Genomic DNA, 20,567 nt, shown 5'->3' with positions numbered 1-20,567 from the left:
CCGGCGATCTGCGAATGCAGGGAGGGGGGAGAGGGCGAGGAGGGGAGTGATCTGAAGCTGCAGGGGAGAGGAGGGGGGAAGCGGAGGAGGGGCTCTGGCTGCCGGAGTCCCGTGCGAGTGGCTCAATCCGGCTGGCTGCCCTGTCAGCCATGCCGCGCTCTGCATGGGGGGGGAAATCCGGACATTTAAAAATTCCCCCTGGACGCTATTTTTAAACTCAAAAAGCCGGACATGTCCGGGAGAATCCGGACGAATGGTAACTCTAGCTGTGATCCCACTGGCTTTCAGCTCAGCGCTGCTTTATTGCCATAACAAGCGAGAGGAGTGTTGCCAAAGTGAGAAAGCTAAGCTACTAGTCTTCATTTTAACCCCTTTCATGGCCTAACCCCACCCTACCTATCACCTCTTATAATGTATCAAGGTATCACATCCACACCAAGTCCATCCTCTTTCCAGAAATGATGGCAGTCTTAAATGTTCATTTAAACTTTCCCCCCCACAAGCATCTTTGAGCATTCTCCAAGCATTTTCTCCTTCCAAGCCTTCCTTAAAATTCTTCTCTGCTGGGATGCTCATAAAAAGCTTGATGGGATGAGGCTATTGATTTGAAATGATCAGTTTTTCATGCTAATCAGTATCATCTCATCGTTTCCTTGTGCTCCCCTCACCAGACAGCTGTTTATTTGATCACCTGCTGTCTAGTGTCTTGGTCTGTAAGCTCTTTGGAGCAGGGACTGTCTCCTTGTTATATGTTTGTACAGCACCAGCAAAATGGTTGGGGCCTCCAAATGCTATTGCAAGACACCTAATAATCATGAATTAATTAAAGAGGGTTAGGCAAAGGTGTTGGGCTGTAGTCAGAGGTGCTCTCTCCTATGACTTAGCTAGAAGCCAAGGCTCCAGCGTGGTGTGAGGAGGGTGCGGTGCAGATGCAGCTTTGTAGATGAGACATACAATTGCAGCGCCGAGCAGTTGTGGTTATGGAAAAGCCCCTGCTATTTTGGCAAGTTGTGATGAATTATTCATGTTCATAGTTCACCTGGCTCCAGCAGCGTCTATGCCAAGGCCTTAAAAAATCTTTACTGGCACGTACGTACTGAGCCTCAGAACCCCACTGGGAAGCCCCACCCCTCCCTTGGAAAATCTAATGGGAATAGAACCAAGGGGTCCTGACTCCCACCTTTCCACTGCTCTAACCACTAGACTACACCTCCTCCTAGAGCCAGGATAGAACCCGGGGTCCTGGCTCCCAGCTCTAACTGCTAGACCAGGGATCGGCAACCTTTGGCACGCGGCTCGCCAGGGTAAGCCCCCTGGCAGGCCGGGCCGGTTTGTTTACCTGCCGCGTCCGCAGGTTTGGCCGATCGCGGCTCCCACCGGCCGCGGTTCACCGCTCCAGGCCAAAGGAGGCGGCGGGAAGCGGCGGCCAGCACATCCTTTGGCCCACGCTGCTTCTGCAGCCCCCATTGGCCTGGAGCGGCGAACCGTGGCCAGTGGGAGCCGCGATCGGCCGAACCTGCGGACGCGGCAGGTAAACAAACCGGCCCGCCTGGCGAGCCGCGTGCCGAACGTTGCTGATCCGTGCTAGACCATCCCCCTCCAATCCCCCCCAGAGCTGGGCCTAGAACCTGGAGTTGTGGCTCCAACTGCTAGACCACTCCTCCCCGCAATTGCTCCCAGAGCTGGGCCTAGAACCCAGGAGTCCTGGCTCCCAGGTCCAGCCTTTCTATTGTCTTAGGGCAGAGGTTCTCAAACTTCATTGCACCGTGACCCCCTTCTGAAAACAAAAATTACTGCACGACAGCAGAGAGGGGGCTGAAGCCTGAGACCCCAACACCCCAGGGACGGGGTCTAAAACAGAATCCCAAGGGCTTCAGCCCCAGGCAGGGGGCCTGTAACCTGAGCCCCGCCACCCAGGGCTGTGGGGCTCAGGCTTCATCCCCTGGAGACCCCATTAGAATGGGGTCACGACCCACAGTTTGAGAACCACTGCCTTAGGGATTTTGCCACCCAACAGGTGGCTGCAACGTAAAGGTCCTAGAGCATCCTGGGAATTGTAGTTCCAGCCAATGATCTCCAGGAAGGGGAAGCCTCTGTGGCTAGGCCTCATGGGAAATATAGGGCTAGCCCCTCGGGCTGATGGGAAATGTCGTTTCTAGCGCTAGGCATCATAGGAAATGTAGTTCCAGCCCAAGGCAGCATGGGAAACGCTACCATTGGTGCGTTTCCCTGTCAGCCTCAAGGCCTGTGGGCGGGGATAACTGACGTCGCGCTTTTATTGGTTGACCTTCCCGGCAGGGGGCGGGTGCAATCGACGAGATGGGCGATGATTCGCGGCGAGGCGGGGTCGCGGCGCGCCGATTGGCGGACCCGGAGGCAGGCGGGGGGGCGGAGTCGGAGTGGCCGGAACGGGACGAGGCGGGGCGGGGCGGCCAGCCGGTGCCCAGGGATGTTCGGCCGGAGTCGGGGGCGGCCCGGGGCCTCGGGGGCCCTGGGGCGGCTCCTCCCGCTGTTGCTGCTGCTGCTCGGGGGCGCCGCGGGCCGGATCCACCGCCTGGTGCTGACGGTGAGCGCGGCCTGGGGAAACCGGACCGGACCCTCCCCCGCCCAGGGATCGGACCGGACCGGACCCTCCCCCGCCCAGGGATCGGACCGGACCTTCCCCACTTCCCAGGGATCGGTCCGGACCGGACACTCCCCCTCCAGGATCTAACCGGACCGCCCAGGGATCGGTCCGGACCGGACCCTCCCCCCGCCCAGGGATCGGATCGGACCCGACCCTCCCCCGCCCAGGGATCGGATCGGACCCGACCCTTCCCAGGGATCGAACCGGACCTTCCCCACTTCCCAGGGATCGGTCCGAACCGGACACTCCCCTTCCAGGATCTAACCGGACCGGACCCGACCCTCCCCCATCCCGGGATCGAACCGGACTGGACCCTCCCCCCGGGTACCGGCACCGACCCCTCCCACCCCCTGGGAAAGGACTGACCCCCCCCCACACCCGGGATGAGACCAACTTCTGAGCTGGGAACCCCCTCCCCTGGGACAGGACTGGACCCCCCTCGGGTGGGGGATCATAATCCCAGGATGGGACTCCCTGATCCTCAGGACTTGACTAACCCCATCCAACCCTGGGATGGGACCGACCTCCCCGGGCTTTGGGGACTCCCCGCAGCTGGCATGGGATTGACCCCCCCCACCCCCCGGCTTTGAGCTGCCTGCTTTCCCCTCCCCCCCACTCTGGGGCCTTCCCTGCATGTTCCCCCTAAAACTCCCTGCTAATTCCCCCTCCCCCTTGCTGGGACTTGAACTACCCTTGGGAACACCCCCGGGAATCTCCCTGAGTCCTCCCTCCTTCCCTCCCCTCGTCTTCCCCAGCCCAGGGCTGGGACCCACCGGTTCTCCCCAGCACCTCGTGATCCCCCCAGCCTCCATCTCTCCCCTCCCTGCCTCAGTTACTCCTTCCCCATCATCCACCTGGGCCCTTCCACATCATCGCGCCTCCCCCCACTGCCACTGCTCCCCATGGCGCCTGGCCCTGACCACCTCCTCCCTTGGTGATCCCTAACGTAGCAGCTCCTGGACTTCCAGGTGGAAATGCTCTGAGAACGCAGCGGTGGGCGAGATGGGGATCTAGGTAGCTGGGGGCCCTTACGTGGACAAGGCCATTGGTGTTTGGGGGATCACCAGATGAGGCCTGGGGGAAGTCCGGAGCGGATCTGAGTTTGCAAGGTGTTGAAACAATGTCACATGAAGATATAACAGGCTGATTGTCCAACGCCTGGGCTGCGGTTACAGTCGGGGCAGCCCAACGTTTCTGCAGTGTGGAAGCCCAGATAAGGAACAGGGGGTTGGGCCCTCAGGCATGGGCAGCTGAGAAGGGTGTCAGCCAGGTTTTCCAAGCTTTCTGTTTTATTTCAGTATGCGGATGATGTTTATTTAGCAACTGAAACGCAAATAACATGTGTGTTCGCCGGGACACTAGATAACACAATTAAATGATCAAATGAACTCATTGGCTACGTGGGGGGGGAGTTGCTTTCTTTCCAAATCTGCTGGATGAAGACACTGTCCTGCTCTCACCTCATTCCCCCCGGCTACCCCCCCATTCTACTCACCCAACTCCCCCCCCATCCCCTAAACCTGTTCTTCTCCCTCCACTGCTCCCTTTCCTCTCACACAACCCAGTCTGATCTCCTTGGGGCAGGAGATCTATTATTTTAATGACAAACAGACCAGAGCTCAGGTCTAACATTCGTGTGCGCTTGGAGGGGGTGCTGGTGTCTGGGATTTGATTTGCCCCCTTAACAGAGATCGGCGCTGGCTAGGAAGCTTGGATCCAGGTGTGAGCTTACCTAGGGGCTGGGAGGAGTGCTCAGTTCTCAGGCTTTGATTTAGGCAGCGTCACAGCTGACTCCCTTCTCTGGAAGAAAAACATGGCTCAGATCCTGGGCTCAGTCCCGCTCTGAGCCTGTCTGGGGCTGAGCAATGAACTGGTTGAATCAGCTGTGTCAACGGGAGCAGCCCATCACTGCAGTTTGTGGGCTGGGTTAGATTTAGAGCAGTCCCCTCCCTACGGGTCACCATGTTGCCACGTCCCAGGTGACCCGTTGTGACGAAATGGCGCTTGGCTGATGCAGACACGTGATCTGGATCCCAAAACCGCTCATCTCACTCCTGCTCCAGCCTCTGCTCACCCTGTGCCTCTGGAGTCACTTCCTCTTCTGAAAGGGAAGCAATTCTGATGCTTCTGCAGCTTGCGAGATGAGATGAATCTGGCCAGCCAAGGGTGGAAGAGACGGGCCGGGCCCCACCCGTGCCACTCATCTCTCTGGCTGGCTGCACCAGCGGGACTGAAAAGGACACCTCGAGGCTTGGCCCCCTGGGTGGAGGCTGCTGCGTGGGGCTGTCCCTTGTTTCCCATTCATGGGAGTGGCGTGGAGCCCTGCCTTGTGTTTTGCTGCTGTTGCTAGCCAGTCTAATGGGCTTGGTCGTGTGATGGCTTCCTGTCTCGTCTATTTCAGGGTGAGAAGAGGGCTGACATCCATTTGAACACCTTCGGCTTCTATGCGAATGGCTCCCTGGAGGTGAACGTGAGCCGGCTGCATCTCGGCCTTGTCAGCGCCAAGCAGGACAAGCCTTGGGTAAACACCGCGGCTCCTCTCGGGAGGACTCAGTCACATAGTAGTTCGTGGTGCGCGCCAGGGAGCGACCACCCTCCGCCCCCCTGTGATTCCCAAGGGGACAGCGGGTGTGGGTGTGAATGGCACCGTGCCAGGGTGCTTCACACTGGCGGGGCGCTCCTGCAATGAATCTAGCATTCTCACCACTGGGAGTAGAGATGGTTGGGTTGAGCTAAGCTTCAGGCCTGAGACACCTGCTGTCCTCGGTTCAAATCAGGCAGAGGAAGAATGGCCCAGGTCCCTAGCCTACAACTGGGAGATCAGTGCTGTGCTCTGCCACCGACTTCCCGTGTGACCTTGGGCAAGTCACTTGGATGGAGAATAGAGGTCCAGAGAGATACTAAAAAAAAAAAAAAAAAGACATTAATAGCACTTGGGAGGTTAAATACATGAAATATTGTGAGGTCGCATGTGTGTGTTAGTGTGTGGGGGGGGTCATTTAAGTACCTAAGACAGATCAGATCCCTGGCTTTAGCCTATACCCTCAGCCAGGCCAGCTGGGGGAGGGGTTTGTGTGTGGATGGGAGGGGGGTAGAGGCAACCACCCGAATAAGAGCCCGAGTTAACTCTGTGACTGCAGTGAAGCAGCCAGCAGAACTCCCCCTCCAAGGGGCTGTCCATAAAATCCGTAATGCATTAGGGGCTGGGTGGGTCCTTAATTTGGCGGGTTTCAGTGCTCCAAGGGGTGGGTGGGTCTTAACACGTTTTTTGAGGTTGGTCAAGTAATTTATGGACAGCCCCCAACACTCAGTCCATCTGGTAAGAAATCCAAGTAGCCGGATGCCTTCGGGCCTGTGGAGCTGATCAGCGAGCTGGCCTGGAGGGCCGTAACTGTATCATGGGGCATCGTCATGGGCTGTATGGGAGACACCGTGGCTGGCTGCCCCCCTAGCAGAGCTTCTGTGTCCTGCCCCACCTGAGCCTTCCCCATCTGCCAAAGGCTCAGGGATCTGCCCCTGGCTGATGCAGAGAAGGGCTTGGTCATAACAGATGAATCCTTTTTCTTTCCAGGTCGGCTTCAGCTTGTCCAGGACGAGGATTCGCGAGGCCCTCTCCTACCCAGTGAGTTGCCATTCTCTGTGTGTGCGCGAACTCTTCAGAGTTTGTTTGGAAAGCGCTGGTGTTCTGGAGGGGGATTGTTTTCGGGGGGGGGGGGGGGGGGGGCAGCGTGTGTGTGGAAGTCCTGCTCAATGGGTGATGTGTTGCTCTTGAGTGACCCCTTCTGGCCGATCCCTGAGCACTGCTGACTGGCTTCACCGCATGGAACCCAGACGGGTTCTCTAGGGCTAGGCTGTTGCAAAGGAATCCGGAAGGGGGAATGTCCGGAATCTGCCATCAGTTACCTCTGGGAGCCACTGGAAAGACTGATTCTAGGGGAAGTGAATGTGAATCAGTCCCTTGGAGAGGCAGCAGGGCCTAGTGGGTAGAGCTCTGGCCTAGACGTTGATTGGACCTCAGTTCTATTCCCAGCTGTGCCAATGATCTGTTGTGTTACATCCCCTCCTTCCCTGTGTCTTGGCTATTTAGATTGTAAGCTCTCTGAGGCAGGGACTGTCTCTTACTATGTACAGCATCTTGCGCGGCAGGGCCCTGATTTGGGGCCTACTGTAAATCCAGATGGTGGTAATTAAGAGAGCTTGTACACGTGTTTTTTGTCTGATCTGACGGGGGGGCAGTTTTCCTCTCTGCAGGGGAAGGAATCTCATAACTGCACCTTGGAACAAAACGGAGCGGAGTCGCGAATCCTCTTCCTCATTGACGTCAAACAGAACAAGCAAGTGAAATTCTGTCTGCGCTTATATATATTTCATTGGACTCCTCATCTGGCCTCCCGCTCAATCGACTGGAGCCATTAATGGCAAATTAGCCTTGTACCTAGCCTCTTCCGGGTCCAGGGATCAGAGCAGCCCCTAGCAAATATGCAGCCAGCTCATGTTGTCACCAGCGCTGCCTGCAACCACCCCTGATATCAGGTGGTATGTGAGAACCGTGTGAGAGATGACTGGGATTAGAGAGGGAATAAATAAGGAGATGTGATAACGGTGTATAAATTAATGAGTGAATGGTAGACAGAAGATCAGTCAGGTGCTCCTATGTATCCTCATGTAACAGGAGGTTACACAGTGAAATGGAAAAGGCAGCAGATAAATCAAACTGCTACTTTTCCTCTGAGCACTAGACCCTCCCAGCCTTCTCCCAGCTGGGAGTAGAACCCAGGAGTCCTGGCTGCCAGTTATAACCACACTAGCCCCCACATCCCTCTCCCAAAGTTAGGAACAGAACCCAGGAGTCCTGGCCCCCAGCGACCGACTAAATGACCCTTTGCATAACTGATCCCGCCCCCTCTCTCCAGAGGCGAACCCATCTCCGTTGTGTCATGCCCCCTGTACTGACGCTCGGTTCTGTCCTTTCAGGGTTCAAGTGCGGAAGCTGGGAGAGCAGAAGAAGCTGCAGATTTATCCCGGTCTGCTCCCCGAGGTGCAGAATGGGGGCTCGGATCCGAAACCAGCCGACGATAGCAAGGACCAGGCTGCTGCCAATAAAGGTGAGGGAGACTGGACGCGGCTTAGACACCCAGGTCTTGCTGTCTCCTACTTGCCCGGAGTGAAGCAGCCTTCTCCATGCTGTTCAAGAAGGGGCTAGTTTTCTCCCTAACGAGAGCGCTGCAGTTAATTGCTTAACACGGCAGGCGCCTCAGATCCCGCTAGCGTTGCCCCATGCTTTCAATATGTAATTCGGTGTGCTGCTGGGGTACCTTTGTTCCAAGGATCTCAAAGCACTAGGGGGAACATGGCCGGATTACAGATGTAGAGGGACCCCACTGCTTGAAATGCAGCCATCTCTGGGGTGGAATGTGGCAGCTATTTAATAGTCCACCCAGCACTAGCACTCACGTTTAGGACAGGACGTTGAGGCTACTTCGTTCCAAGGAGGCAGGTCGTTCTTGTCGGAGTTGGCCCAACAGATGGCTGGAGTTAATGTCAAGTATCCCATAGTATGTGCTGGGTAATAATATTAGTTCTGTCCCAGCCGCAGCTGCGATGGAGGCCCTATTGGGTCGGGTGTTGGTTTTTGGGGGAGCAGCGGATGCAAGGGTCTGAAAGGAGGTGAGGGGTGGGGGAGGAGCTCCCAGCCTAAGCCTCACCAGCAGGAGCTGGAGTTAACGGCATCTAGTCCATGACGAAGGGGTGTGTTCGTTCTTCCAGGCACAGAAGGACAGCCGGAAGCGCCTGGTAAAGCGCCTGATGCGGACAACCCCCAGAAGAAGACAGAGGGCGAAGCCAAGCAGGTAAATGCCCTTCAGGGACTGAGCCGAGGGCGGTTCCCAGGCAGCTGTGGCAGATCACCAGGCTTCCGCCAACCCAGCCGGCGCCTGCCGCCTCCCGATTCCAGCGCCATTCTCTCTGCAGAGCCCAGGGTGCCAACTGCCCGTTGTGCGGCAGAGAGGCTGGGGAGAGGGGTAGACTTCAGAGGGCTTTGGGGAGCCAGTGGCTGGATGGGAAGCGGGGAGCGATAGAGTCCTGGTCGTTGATCGCGCCGGCATGACAAGCAGCCCTAGCCCCCGCTCCAGCAGCTGGGAACTGTAGCACGGCTGAGCCACCGGCATGGTGGTAAACCAGGATCTGGGTGATCCCCGGGCAGAGCAAACCCCGCTCGTTCCTCCTCTCCCACGTGTGGCAGGCGACTCCAGCTCTGTGTGCTTTGATCCTTACTGGCCTTTCTTGTGCAGCCGGATTCCAGCCACAGAGGGGAAGATCTGGTCCTAGATCTAGGGAACGTGAACGACTCCTACAACTTCAGCGTAAGTGTCGCCCGGCTGGATGGAGGAAGGGCCTTCCTGGAACAAGCCAACAGCTCGTGTTCTTCCCCTGTGTTCCCTCCCCCCTTGCCAGCTCAGACCTGTGGGCCCATCTGGCCTGGCATTCCCCGCCCCCGCCAGTCAGACCTGTGGGCCCATCTGGCCTGGCATCTTCCCACCCTCACTTCCAAGGCAGGTCAGCCTGTCCTGACTATCCTGCTTCCCTATAGCCTGTTCCCCTCCCCTCCCTACCACATCAGATCAAATAAGTGGCCTGGTCCAATGGCATCCCACCTCCTGCTGTGTGGGACGAGGCCATTGGTCAGTCTAGTCTGGTATCCCTGCCTCCTTGCTGAATGGGGCTGGACCCAGCTGTCTCACCACAAGGCCTATCCTGGCCAATGAGGGCTGCGCACTGCTCCTTAGAACCGCTGCTGGGTTGACTTGCTTCCCGCTTTTCCAGGGGAAGGATGGGCTGCAGCCCAGGAAGGGAGGGGCAGAGCCCCTGGAGTCTTAACGTGTCTGTAATGGGAACTCCACTGAGCAGGGGGGTATCCTCAGCCCGTCTCCTGCAACGAGTCAGGCTGGATAGCGCCGACCAGAGCCCTGACTGGTAACTCGGGTCTCTCCCCCTCTGTCCTTGCAGTTCCACGTAGTGATTGGCTCGGAGGCGGAAGGGCTGTACAACCTCAACTTTCACAACTGCCACAACAGAGCCCCGGCAAACCAGATGCCTTACGACATCACCGTGAGTGTGCATGCGGGAAACGGTCATCCCCCCCCGCCCCTTCCAGCAGAAACAGTAGAGTTCTAATCCTCTGGTACAGACTTCCCCTCTCTGCCTCCGGGTGGATTAGAAAGCCGAGTAAAGCACTGGTCTGGGACTCAAGAGACCTGGGTCCTATTCCCTGAGTGAGCCACTTTCCCCCCCCATCTGTGCCTCAGTTTCCCCACCTGTAAAATGGGGATAATGATACTGACCTACTGCAAAGTGCTTTGAGATCTGTGGATAGAAAGTGCTATATGAGCTAGATATTTGTATTGCTGTAGCGCGTAGGAGCCCCAGTCACGGCCCAGGACCCTCCTATGCTAGGCGCTGTACAGACACAGAACGCATAGCCATTCCCTGCCCCAAAGACCTGGCAACCTAAGTAGAAGCCCAGGCTGCTCAGATATTCTACACTGAGACCCACATGCTTGTCATGCTGCCATAGACTGGATGAATGGGTTACGAGGGGTCCTTGCCGGGCTGTGGTGTACAAGTGTCTGGGATTCGAACCCAGTGTTCCAGTCCAGGGCTTTATCCACCAGGCACAGCTAGTCTAGAGCAAACTGGGCACGCCACGCATTTCCAAAGCCACAGCACGCGGGGGAGTTTGTCATACATCCTTGGTCTGTATTTGTTGGTCCCAGTCCCATCAGCCTCCCTCTGCACCCCTGCTGTGGCAGATCAGACCAGCGAGCCCCTCTAGCCTGGTAGCCCCCCTGCACGTTGGATCAGCTCAATGGTCCATCCGGTGTTCCCCCACCACTCCAGACCAAAGCAAGGGGCCCCTCTAGCCTGGTGCTCCCCTGCCACCCTGGATCAGATCTCCTGGCGTCCCTGTGCGGTGGCATCTCCCCCAGCCGTAGCTCTCGCTCTGCACTGACTCTGGGGCTGCTTTGCAGGTGATGATCCGAGAGAAGAACCCGGATGGGTACCTGTCGGCTGCCGAGATCCCCCTCATCAAACTCTACCTGGTCATGTCCGCCTGCTTCCTGGCCGCGGCCACCGTCTGGGTCTACTTCCTCTGCCAGCACAAGTGAGTCCCGCCCCTCTGACTGGCTGTGTCCACACCGCTTTCCCCGGGGCAGGCAGCCTTCCTGTCTATTGTCCCCCACCCTGCCCCCTTCCCACCCCCAGAACCGCCATGGGCATCAGCCTGCTTGTGTGTCTCTACCCGCAGGTTCAGCGTGTTCAAAATCCACTGGCTCATGGCTGCCTTAGCGTATACGAAGGCCCTTTCTCTCCTCTTTCACAGCGTAAGTAGCCAGCTATGCCGATGCAGGGGGGCCAGTGACAAAGGGCTTGAGACCTGGGCACTAGCCATTGGCCTGCTGACTGATCTCGGACCAGCTGCTCCTCCCTGCCTCAGTTTCCCCCTCTATGAAATGGGAATGATGCTGCCAAGGCTCCTTTGTAAAGTGCTTTGAGACCCATAGATGAAAAGTGCTCTGAGCGAGGTGTTCGTAGTATGATCGCTCTTAAGAGCCCCAGCCATGGACCAAAGCCCCATTGTGCTAGGTGCGGGACACACACCGAAAGCCGGTAGAGCCTGGTATTATTGGACAGCGGCCGTACCTGGGTTCACTGCAGTCGGGCTCCCGCTGAAGAGGTGAAATGTGCCCAGGGCCTGCTGGCTCAGGGTATTGGGTATGGCTGGGGAAGACACTAGCCTGTAAGGTGTTAACCTGAATCCAGCGCCCCTTGAAAAGCATCGGTGCAAACTGAACATGCTGGACTGACTGGTCCTGGGGTCCTCTCCAGTGTCCCACCCCCCCCCCCCCCCACATGTCTGTGTCACCTCTGCTAAGAATCTCTGACCTTTCTCGGGGAAGGGCTGATCTACCCCCAGGAAGACAATGGTGTCTCTGGCATGCGGGGCTGAGACCCGTCAAACTCATATCATGCACTGGCTGCCCGACAGCCATCTCGCGATGGCGGTTACCCCGCCGGGCAGGGCTGTTGGCACGGAGGTGAATGGCTCTGAGCCACCCCGGCTTTGCCACCCGCTCCCTAACGGGCAGATGGCCTTTGGGTGGCTATGGTGGGCGCTCTCCCAGCCTGTCTAGCCTGAATCGGGAGGCTCCAACTGAGACCCCCTTCTCTGTCCTCTCTCTCTCAGATCAACTATTATTTCATTAACACCGAGGGTCACCCGATCGAGAGCTTAGCCGTCATGTACTTCGTGACCCACCTGTAAGTGCAGAGCGTCTGGTTACGGGGCCTACGCGGAGGGAACATATTCTGTGATATTCTATAGCCCGGCATCACGGCTGGGTCCAGGGTGGGGGCCCTGGAGGAGCCAACGGATAAGGGGGGAGCTTGCAAGTATTGTAGTCCCAGTTTCTCCCACCAGGGGGCACTGGCTGCGGGTGGTGCTTGCCACCACTGGGAGGGTTGCTGGGGAGGTTTCGCTACTACAGTCTTCCCAGCAGGAGGTGCCCTGGAGGGTGTCGTAGGCCATTGATTGCATGGAGCTGTTAATTGCAGGGGATGGTGTAGGAGGGCTGGCTGTGGGCGGAGCTCTTAGCCGCTCCAATCCCAGCCTCTCCCAGTAGGGGGCGCTGTATAGAACAGGGCAGGAGCACTGGCTGTGGCGGAAGCTCCTGGATACTGCAGTTCCAAGCTCTCCCAGCAGGGGGCACTGTGAGGAGCAGGGGCAGTTGCGCAGGGGAGGGAGAGTGTCCCGGTTTCTTCAGTCCCAGCATGTTGTGGCTCAGGAAACACACAGCCCTTCCGTGGCTCGCCCTGAGCCAGCCCTGCCTCCCAGAACAGGGCGCCCGCCTGAGTTGCCTCTGGATGCCTTACAGGCTGAAGGGCGCCCTGCTCTTCATCACCATTGCGCTGATCGGGACAGGCTGGGCCTTCATCAAGTACATCCTGTCGGACAAAGAGAAGAAGCTCTTCGTGATCGTCATCCCCCTGCAGGTGAGGAGCGCGACGGCTGGGGGGGAGCTGGCTACGAAGCAGCCGCTTCTGCGGGCAGCCGCCTCCTCGCCGTTCTGCCTTCAAAGCCAGAGCCGTGCTGGGTGGAGACATTGGGCTGGAGTGGGGCTGCCGGAACTGGTTCTGTCCGGGCTCCTTTCAGACTCCTGGTGCTGAAAGCAAACGATTCGGGGAAGCGATTCCCTTGGGGAAGCACCGTTGGCTCATGGACAGACCCCTGGGCTGGACCTTGGGAGACGTGGGGTCTGCTCCCCGCTCCGCACCTTGTCGGCTGGGTGACTTCAGCCAAGTTGCCCTCCCGCCCCCCCATCTGTGCCTCAGTTTACCCATGTGCGAGATGGGGGTGATGGTCCTGTCCTTCCTTGCGGAAGCGCTTGGAGATCTCCAGATGAAAAGTGCTAAATAAGAGCCAGGTGGTAGCGCCCTGCTCTCCTCTGGCCTCCGGGCAATGGCCTGCACCAAGCAACGCGCGTCTTGGCAAGCGGGGGGAAGATACAGGGCACACGCTGGGGGGGGCAGGTGTTTGGGCAGCAACGGTTAGTGCTCGCCTGCAGGATGCCCGCCCAGGGCTGCGAAGTCCCTCCACCACCCGCCTTTCCCATTGCGCAGGTGCTGGCAAACGTCGCTTACATTATCATCGAGTCCTCGGAGGAGGGCAGCAGTGACTACGCCTCCTGGAAGCAGATCCTCTTCCTCGTGGACCTGCTCTGCTGCGGGGCCATCCTCTTCCCCGTGGTGTGGTAAGAGCCGGGCCCACCTTGGTGGCGGTACCACCTTGGGTTGGGAACCCGCCAGGTCTCGCAAGCTAAGCTGGGTCAGTGCTTGGATGGGAGATGGAGGAAAACTGCAGGGTGGGGGCGTCAGTAGGGGGCGCTCTCCCAAGTCAGCGGTGACCCCGATGCTGCTGTACTGCAGGATGGGGGAGTTAGTAGGGGGGTGATCTCCCCTCAGAGTCAGCGCTGAACCCGCGGTGCTATGGGGGACCGTCACGGATGCATGCGTGGAAGATGCTGGAGAAGCCCAGGGTGGTATAAATTATAAAGGGAAGTCCGTCTCTCTGGGGTCATAGGGGTGCCAGTCACATACGCCCCCATGGGAAGTGTCTGGTGCAGAGGGGTGTCCCGGCTGTGCACACTAACCTGGGAGGCCGACACAGTGCTGGGGGTCGATGGGACCATTGAAAGCTTCATGGGGTGGGGCGGGGGGTGCACATTTCCCCACAATCCCATGGGAGTCATTGCTTTGGCTTGGCCATGTCCCCACGGCGGTGATCTTTGCATCCTGCCCCTGTGGGCCGTGGGCCCAGCGGGCTTGTCTGCTCCAGGCCGGTGGAGTTGCCCCTGGGAAAGGCGACTCCAGAGCCGAGGGCGGGAACTGCTGAGCGTCTGTTTGTCCGTCCGCAGGTCCATCCGCCACCTCCAGGAGGCCTCCAGCACAGACGGCAAAGGTGAGTCCGTCTCGGCTTCCTCCCGAGAAGCCCAGCTGCTGCCCCCACCCCCTCGTTCTGAGGGGGCTCTGTCCCCCTCCGTCCCCCCTGATCTGGAACCTGCTCCCAGCGCCGTGTGACAAACTCCCCTTGTTTTATTTCCAGCTGCCACAAACCTGGCGAAACTGAAGCTTTTCAGACATTACTACGTCATGGTAGGTGCCCCCCGCCCTGGCTCCTCTCTCAGGGATGCTGGCAGCGCCAGCGCTGTCTGCGTGACGGGACTAGGACCCTGCCCGCAGCCTCAGTCACTCTGTCTCTGTGTCTCTCTCTCTCTCTCTCTTTTCCAGGTCGTGTGTTACATTTACTTCTCCCGTGTCATTGCCATCCTGCTCAAATTCACCGTCCCCTTCCAGTGGCAGTGGCTCTACGAGGTGAGGATGAGGGGGAGGGGAGCAGGATTCCTGGGTTCTATTCCCAGCAGTGTCACTGATTCACTCTAAGATCCTTACTGGCAAGACGGGGGACATCTCCCTCCCTCCCTCCCAGCTGGGCTCTGAACGTGAGCGATGGTGAAGTGCTTTGAGATCCATCGGTGAGGCGCTGTATTGTAATGACGTGTATCATAGGCCAGGTTTTCTTGCCCCTGGACTGGAAGTGGCAATTGGGGATCTGCAATGCAGGTGCCTCTGACCGGTCCCCAGCCTTTGCTTACCCTGCAGCCCACCCAGCTGGGACTGGTGCTAAGTAGACATCTGCTGGGCCAGTACTTGGCTAGGAGACCACCAAGGAGAAATGCTGTCAGCAGTGGCACTCTTCCCACTGGCCACTGCAGCAGGCTGGTGCTAGGGGGTGCTGTGCTGCGCTCGGTCAGATTTCATGTAAATCCAAGGGTCTGAGAGAGCTGCAGCCATTTCAACAGCCTCCCTTTCCCAGGTCAGTTTCCTGCCCAAATTCCAGGGTGGGCAATACACATTCAGGCCTCGTTTTTTCTTTCTTATCACTCATTGTGTGATTCTTCCCTTCCTAAACTGTTGCTGTGCGCTGTTATGTCCCACCCAGAGCCAGCTGCATTTCAGCAGCAGCTGCACTGATCTTGGACTCCGATCGCTAGGCCTAAGGACCCTTCTTTCCTTCCTTGCAGCTCCTGGTTGAAGTATCCACCTTGGTTTTCTTCATCCTAACGGGATACAAGTTCCGCCCGGCTTCGAACAACCCTTATCTACAGCTGCCCCAAGAGGACGAGGAGGAGGAGGAGGAACTGCAGATGAATCAGGTGTAAGCAGCTGGATCTCTGGGTGGGGCTGAGAAGAGGGAAGTCCTGCTCATTCCCAATGCTACTTCAGCTGGTGTAGACCGTGAGCAGGGAGACTCACCCTCCTTGTGTCTCGAACGTCCTGGGACCAAGAGGGCTACAACCGGTTTGCATACGTAGAATAGCTATTTGGGCCCCAGTTATTCTGGGTCAGTTTCCCACCTGTGTGTGAACCTGATGAGTAGGCTTGGCAGAATTCGATGTTCATGGTTTTGATCGTTTTGATGGATAATAGCAATGTTTATTTTAAAGTATTTCCCCCCCATTTTTATCACTTTTAAATGTTCACAAGGAAAATAGAGGCGGGGCAGACAATAATTAGCTAATGACGTGGCCATTGAAATTGACATTCAAGTTTTAAACACCAATTGGCAACGTCCCGTGGCAAAATGTACCAAGTAAATAGCCTTCGATCAAACTCCGAGGTCTTCAGCTGCATGTTTCTTACTTTGCCTCTCCGTTATCGATGGAAATATTTTTGTGTGTGTGGATGTCGGGTGAAATCCACCTTCGACGTTTACCAGTAAAAATCGAATCCTTCCAAGCTCACCTGTGGAGGTCAGACTAGATCGGTGGTTTTCAAACGTTTTTTTCTGGTGACCCAGTTGAAAAAAATGGTTGATGCCCGCGACCCAACGGAGCTGGGGATGAGGGGTTTGGGATGGGGCCCAGAGCTGGGGCAGGGGGTTGGGGTGAGGGCTGTGGGGTGGGGCGGGGCTGGGAATGAGGGGTTTGGGGTGCAGGAGGGGGCTCCAGGTTGGGGGGGGGCTCAGGGCTGGGGCAAGGGGTTGTGGTGCAGGAGGAGATCAGGGCTCTGGGCTGGAGGTGCAGGCTTTGGGGTGGGGCCAGGGATGCGGGAGTTGGGGTACAAGAAGGAGCTCTGGGTTTCGGGGGGGGGCTCAGGGCTGGGACAGGGGATTGGGTCACGGGGTTGGGGCACAGGCTTTCCTCTGGCGGCTTCCGGTCAGTGGCACAGCTGGGGTGCAGGGGCAGACTTCTCGCCTGTCCTGACACCGTGGACCGCGCTGCGCCCAGAAGTGGCCAGCAGTAGGTCCGGCTCCTAGGCGGAGGCGCACAAGCGGCTCTCGCCCGCAGGTACCGCCCCCCCACCCCCGAATCCCATTGGCCGGGAACCGGCCAATGGGAGTGCAGAGCTTGTGCTTGGGGCAGGGACAGCGCATGGAGCCCCGTGGCCCCCTGCCTATGAGCCGGACCTGTTGCTGGCCACCTCCGGGGTGCAGCGCGGTGTCAAACAGGTAGGGACTACTAGTTTTTACTGGCCGGCCGCCAGGGTCCCTGGGAGCTGAGCAAGGCGACCCAGTGCCTTGCATTCCACGACCCGAACTTTGAAAACCACTCGACTAGATCATGAGGGTCCCTTCTGACCTTAAAGTCTGAGTCATCTAGCGCCTGCTCCACAGCGCCCTCTGTTCCTTGTTGGGGCAAGTTCCAGGTGTTAGGTGTAGCGGGTGTTATTGCTTTCCATAAGGGAGGGCGAATCTTAGCTACCTGCCATGATATCCCTGCAGTTCCAGGAGCTGCAGGACCCTTGCTAGGGCTGTAGAGGAAGCAGCCAGATCTGATCCATCCCGTCTGAGTCTGGGGTCATCTGTCTCGCTTTCTCTCTGCAGGATCACAGAAGCCGGCGTCCATGAGGGTCTCTCCAAGCTGAAGAAGAGCAGGGCTGCCCGCGAGGCGGTGTGAGGCCCAGACTGTCGCTAGTGCCCGGACCGTGGGGAGGCCGCCGGGTCCCAGCCTGCGGCCCAGCCGAAGATTCCCAAGCAGGACAGAGAAATCTGGGGTTTTGTGTTGAATTCCTGCCTCTCTGCTCCCCTGCCCCATCTTGTGGCAGTGCTAAGAACTGCATGGCCCTGTGCAATTCCAGCAGCTGTTCCCAGAACCAGGCCTGTTCTCCAGACTGCAGGAAGTTCAGACGAACTCTGGAGGGCTGAGGGCTGCTGTCACTTGTATGGGGCGGGGGGTGGGGACTTTGGCCAAGCTCTGCCCTTCTCCTTCAAGAGTGGTTTCCAGACCCACTTCCTGATCCGTGCATCCCTGCTGCTAGTTTAGATGCATCCTCCACCTGTAGCCCCCAACCTCACCAGCTCTCCTACCGCCTTCTCCTTCACTCCGTTGACGAGCTGGGGCCGACCAGCCTGCCTAGCAAAGGTGGAGCTGGCGTTAAGCACCAACATCTGGCTGGGGTCAGAGAGGTCCTGTACCACTGGGGTGAGTCGATAGATCATTCCCGGGCAGAGGAGAAATAAGTAGCAATCTTCAGCTGAGACTAAGAGCTCACCAGCCCCGGTGTTGCTGGTGAGCAACAGGCCAGGATCTAGACAACCTCTGAGCAGTGAAGCTTGGCTCACGTTCATCTGGATCTCGGTGGCACCCCGAAAGGTGTGGTACCCTTTACCTGTGGGCCATGGTTTTCACTCTAGCATTAGTGGGGCCTCCTTCCTGGGAGAAGCAGTTTTTCAGGGGCATGCTGCCCCGGGCTTCTTGCTAGACCCTGTCAGGTGGTAGGTTCAGGTGTGATTCTAGCACCAACTGGGACCTCAAGGCTTGCGTCTTGGTTGCCTCTCTGTGACTTGCCTCCCGCCTCTGTCTGCTCTGCCCATCTCCCCGGGAGCTGGCTTCGTTCCTGCAGGCTCGGCTCCTGCCCTTGGTTACCTGTGCAGCTCTGTGGAACCTGGGATTTAGCCTTTAAAGGGAGTGAGCTGGGCTCTTGCCTGCACCACGGGGACTGATGGAGGAGAGAACCCGGCTTAATTTAGCTCCCTGTGAGCTGGGGCAACCAACCTGCTCCTCCAGTGGGACAAACCTCTTCAAGCCTAGAGACAGGGTAGGTGGGACCCGCTGGTGCAGGAGGCCTGTATCCCTGCTGCGATCAGCTCAGCACCCCTGAAACTGCAGGTCCTGCAGTCTAAAGGCAGGAGCAGGAGCTAACAGTGTGAGGCCAGGAATGATTTTGGGACCAGGCCCCTGCTTGTGACACTAGCGGAGTTCAGGCCGGGGTAGAATAGCCAGTGTCCTGATCTTAAATGCATTTATACAACCTGCTCAGTGGCTGCAATGTGGGGGAGGAGACCTCCCCACAAGGGAGATCCTACTGCCGGGATGGGGGTGGGTGACACCACCCTCTCTCTGGCTGCCTCTGTTGCTCTACTGAATAACTCTGCCCTTGGTTGTGATGCCCTTGTAAGTGGGGGTTCAGCCCCTCCCCCCCCATGCACCTATTGATTTAAATTCCTCATTATTACTGGGAACGGTGATTATCACACTCTTACGCCTGGGTGGATCCCCCATTGTCTCAGCAGGGTTGGGTCACCATGCCCATGTTGAAAGGAGTTCCTTGGCTTAATTGTAACTCTCTGCACAGCCTGGCGCGGGAGGTCTCCGGCTTTGTCTTAAGGGGGGTGGGTGGGATCTGTGTGTAGAGGGCAAAGCCCTGCATTCCATGCTGGTGTATAAATGGCCCTTTCCGTATCTCAGCTCTGGCTTATCATTCATTTGGGTAAAACAGCTGCTCCGAGGCGGAGGCTTTTCGAGCATGGAGCGTGTGATGGTGGGGGCCTGGCCTGTGCGGAGTGTCGTGACTTGATCCTAAAGCAGCGTTCATCCTAAAGCACGTAGTATCCCGTTATGATCTGGGCTCTAGAGTGGAAGGACCTGATCCTGATCCATCAGCCCTGGTGCCTACATGGGCACGAGGACTAAAGGCTCAGCCCCCACCTCTCTCGCACAGGCATGGATCAGCGCTCACGTCCCAGTACCCGGCTCGGGCCGGGGCAGCTAATGAGCCAACCAGCAGACCTGGGTGTGTGGTATGTGTATATGCTAGGAAGATGGCACTGCTAATGCCGTCGGCTATTTAACGGACTTGTGTGGCTGCAGTAGGCCTCCCTGCCTGCAGTGGTGCTGCCTCACAGGAAGGTGCCCGTGGGGTGCCATGGAAGCGATTGATTATACGTATGACTGTAACCCTGCAGGATCTACAATGTCACAACAGCACAGCCCCTAGTGCCGCGTTATGGCCCTGAGGCCTCCAGTCCTGGAGCCGGGCTATTCCTCCGGCTCTCCCCACTCCCCTTGATCTAGGCCAGGGAGTTTCCAACAGGTTCCCATCTTGCAGCATCAAGTTCACCAGCTAAGAGTGAGTGGCTGGCTTCCAGGCTCTCACTTCAGGAAAGGAGGCAGGCTCGCTGGGTGGGTTGGAGGGTGGCTGTTGGGGGCAGGGATTGTGCTCTCGTCCTGGGGGTAGAGCCCCAAGCACAAGAGGGCTTCTCCAGGCTACCATGATATTGCAGGGGTTCAGGCACGGCTGCCCTGATCTTGCCTCTGCCACAGCCTTTCTGCATGGCCATAGGCACCTCACTTAGCCGCTCCATGCCTCAGTTTCCTGTATATGAAAGGTGGAGAACAGCTATGGCCCCAAGGGGTTGGGAGAATAAATACACTTGCAGGTGTGAGGGGCTCAGCTACTACTGTAAGGGGGGCTGTCAGTACCATGGATGGGGGAGAGGGGATAACTTATGGGGCAGCTGTAGGTCAATGACTCCTGAAGGCAGATGTAGCCTCCCCCCAGCTATCCTGCCTCTGCCCTTCCCTCCATGGGCTGAGATGTGAGATTTCCCACGACCCTGCCAGGCGGCTGCTATTGGAAAGTTCCCAGGACTTAAAAATTGACCCCAGTCACCGTGCTCGGGCACTTCTGTTTATTGAGAGAGGGACTCCTGCACCCCTACAGGTTGATCGGATGGGCTGCCCTGGCCCTGAACAGCTGCTGGGGGAGTGAGTCATTGCATACACTACAACACAGGCACATGGTCCCAGCGCTACTGCAGGTGCTGGGCAGGGGGCCAGCTGCCCCCCAAGGGGAGATTGAGGAGAGGGGGAGATCAGGAACCTGGCCTTAAGAGGGTGCAGCACCCTGAGGAAAATGCTGCAGATTAAATGCTCACCCCCTCTTGGGAGCTGTTGCGGCCCCCTGGGACGTGCCTAAGAGGTGCCAGCTAAACTGCTTCATTGCCCCCAGCCCCGCCACTAAAGCCACTTGAACCTGGGGCCATGGGCTGCAACAAACCCTAGTTGAGTGTCTTCCAAGTCTGGTTGCATTAGTAGCCAGCTGG

The 20,567-nt window shown here is 57.8% G+C and overlaps 1 protein-coding gene across 2 annotated transcripts; it reads left to right on the top strand.

Annotated features, from left to right (window-relative positions):
- The first annotated feature begins 2,449 nt into the window (after positions 1-2,449).
- On the top strand, positions 2,450-18,930 carry GPR108 (G protein-coupled receptor 108). 2 transcript variants are annotated; one of them, XM_065419073.1, is made up of 18 exons: positions 2,450-2,566; positions 5,028-5,147; positions 6,198-6,246; positions 6,852-6,960; positions 7,601-7,731; positions 8,393-8,475; positions 8,917-8,988; positions 9,632-9,733; positions 10,654-10,787; positions 10,932-11,007; positions 11,871-11,944; positions 12,559-12,676; positions 13,304-13,434; positions 14,098-14,141; positions 14,286-14,335; positions 14,471-14,554; positions 15,265-15,398; positions 17,067-18,930. In XM_065419073.1, exons 1-18 carry the CDS (start codon positions 2,450-2,452, stop codon positions 17,137-17,139), a joined length of 1,701 nt encoding a protein of 566 aa, XP_065275145.1. In that variant the 3' UTR covers positions 17,140-18,930. The 2 variants fall into 2 exon arrangements, with proteins under 2 accessions (XP_065275145.1, XP_065275147.1); XM_065419075.1 differs by having other exon boundaries at positions 6,198-6,248; positions 6,863-6,960.
- Positions 18,931-20,567: the final 1,637 nt, after the last annotated feature.

The sequence above is a fragment of the Emys orbicularis genome, chromosome 19 (assembly GCF_028017835.1).
Source record: "Emys orbicularis isolate rEmyOrb1 chromosome 19, rEmyOrb1.hap1, whole genome shotgun sequence".
Taxonomy (NCBI): domain Eukaryota; kingdom Metazoa; phylum Chordata; order Testudines; family Emydidae; genus Emys; species Emys orbicularis.
This window is presented reverse-complemented; position numbering and strand designations above follow the sequence as displayed.